The sequence below is a fragment of the Silene latifolia genome, chromosome 8, assembly GCF_048544455.1.
Source record: "Silene latifolia isolate original U9 population chromosome 8, ASM4854445v1, whole genome shotgun sequence".
In the NCBI taxonomy this organism is placed as follows: domain Eukaryota; kingdom Viridiplantae; phylum Streptophyta; class Magnoliopsida; order Caryophyllales; family Caryophyllaceae; genus Silene; species Silene latifolia.
Genome location: NC_133533.1, coordinates 110,144,370 through 110,145,663, shown reverse-complemented (window position 1 = coordinate 110,145,663; position 1,294 = coordinate 110,144,370). Strand labels below are relative to the sequence as shown.

Sequence of the window (1,294 nt, the reverse complement as noted above, 5' to 3'; positions counted from 1 at the left end):
ATGGCCGGTGATGACGTCAACCCTCCACCCACCAAAATCGATTCCCTTTCCCCTTTTTCACTCGTTAATCAAGAAGGTCCGGGTCAGTCGATAACTCATATCAAACTCCGTAGCGACAATTACGATGAATGGAGTCGTTCAATGCGTCGATCTTTGAAATCAAGACGCAAATACGGTTTTTGTGATGGTTCGATTGACAAACCCACGGATGAATTCATGCTCAGTCAATGGGAGGTTGTACACTGCACCGTTGTTCAATGGATCCTAAACTCGATTGATCCATCGATTCGGGACAGTGTCTCCGATACCGAAGATGCTCGACTTCTATGGTCTGAAATTTTTGATCAATTTGCCGTCATTGATGGCGCAAAAATTCATAACCTCAAAACTCAACTACATGAATGCCGTCAGACGAAAGGTATGTCAGTTACCACCTATTACGGAAATTTAAAAACCTTATGGGACGCCATTGGAGCCCTCGAACCGCCTTTCTCGTGCTCTACTGCCGGCTGTCCCTGTGGCGTTACAAAGGCGGCTCTTGTTCGTCAAGATACGGAGCGGCTCCATCAGTTTCTCATGGGTTTGGACAAATCGCTTTATGGACCCATTCGAAACCATCAGCTAGCCCTTGATCCTTTGCCGTCTTTGAGTCGTGTGTATCACGCGGTCTTGCGGGGAAGAGCGGCTTCTAACCGGGCCCTCTGTTACGCCCGAGGTACCGGAGGTTATGGCATTCGCCGTTCAAAAACCAACCCCTGCGGTCACTTCCACGCCGTCTGCCCTTGATTGGCGTGCCTTGAGGGATGCTGAAAGGAAGGAGCGACAAAAGATTCGATGCTCCTTTTGTGATGCCCCGGGTCACGACGTGCCGAATTGTTTTATCAAATCTCAGAACTTTCCGGATTGGTGGGGTGATCGTCCCCGCACACTTGAAGCGATGAAGGCAAAGCGCGCATCTTTTTCTCTTTCTCAAGGGGGGCGTGTCAATTTCCTCGGGGATAGCAGCTCCTCTTCTATTCCGACACAAGATCGACTTAGTGGTATGTCTCCTCATTGGATTATTGATACAGGAGCCTCACACCACGTAACCGGCGATGATTCATGGTTGGCCGACCCACATCCCATCCCTCCCTATCCGGTTACCCTTCCAAATGGTCACAAGGTCTCGGCTAATGTAGCTGGGACGGTCCGCTTAACTGAGCTTCTTGTTTTGCGCAATGTTTTATATGTGCCGAGTCTTACTTGTAATCTCTTATCGGTATCTCAGTTGGTAGCTGCGACAGATTGTGTTGTT

The 1,294-nt window shown here is 49.2% G+C and overlaps 1 protein-coding gene across 1 annotated transcript; it reads left to right on the top strand.

Moving 5' to 3' along the window:
* Positions 1-786, top strand: LOC141595736 (uncharacterized). The gene has a single exon (XM_074415701.1). The coding sequence runs from the start codon at positions 1-3 to the stop codon at positions 784-786; it is 786 nt and encodes a 261-aa protein (XP_074271802.1).
* The last annotated feature ends 508 nt before the right edge of the window (positions 787-1,294 follow it).

What these genes read in the sequence shown, in the direction of transcription:
- LOC141595736 (XM_074415701.1), top strand. Translation starts at nt 1, where the DNA reads ATGGCCGGTGATGACGTCAACCCTCCACCCACCAAAATCGATTCCCTT.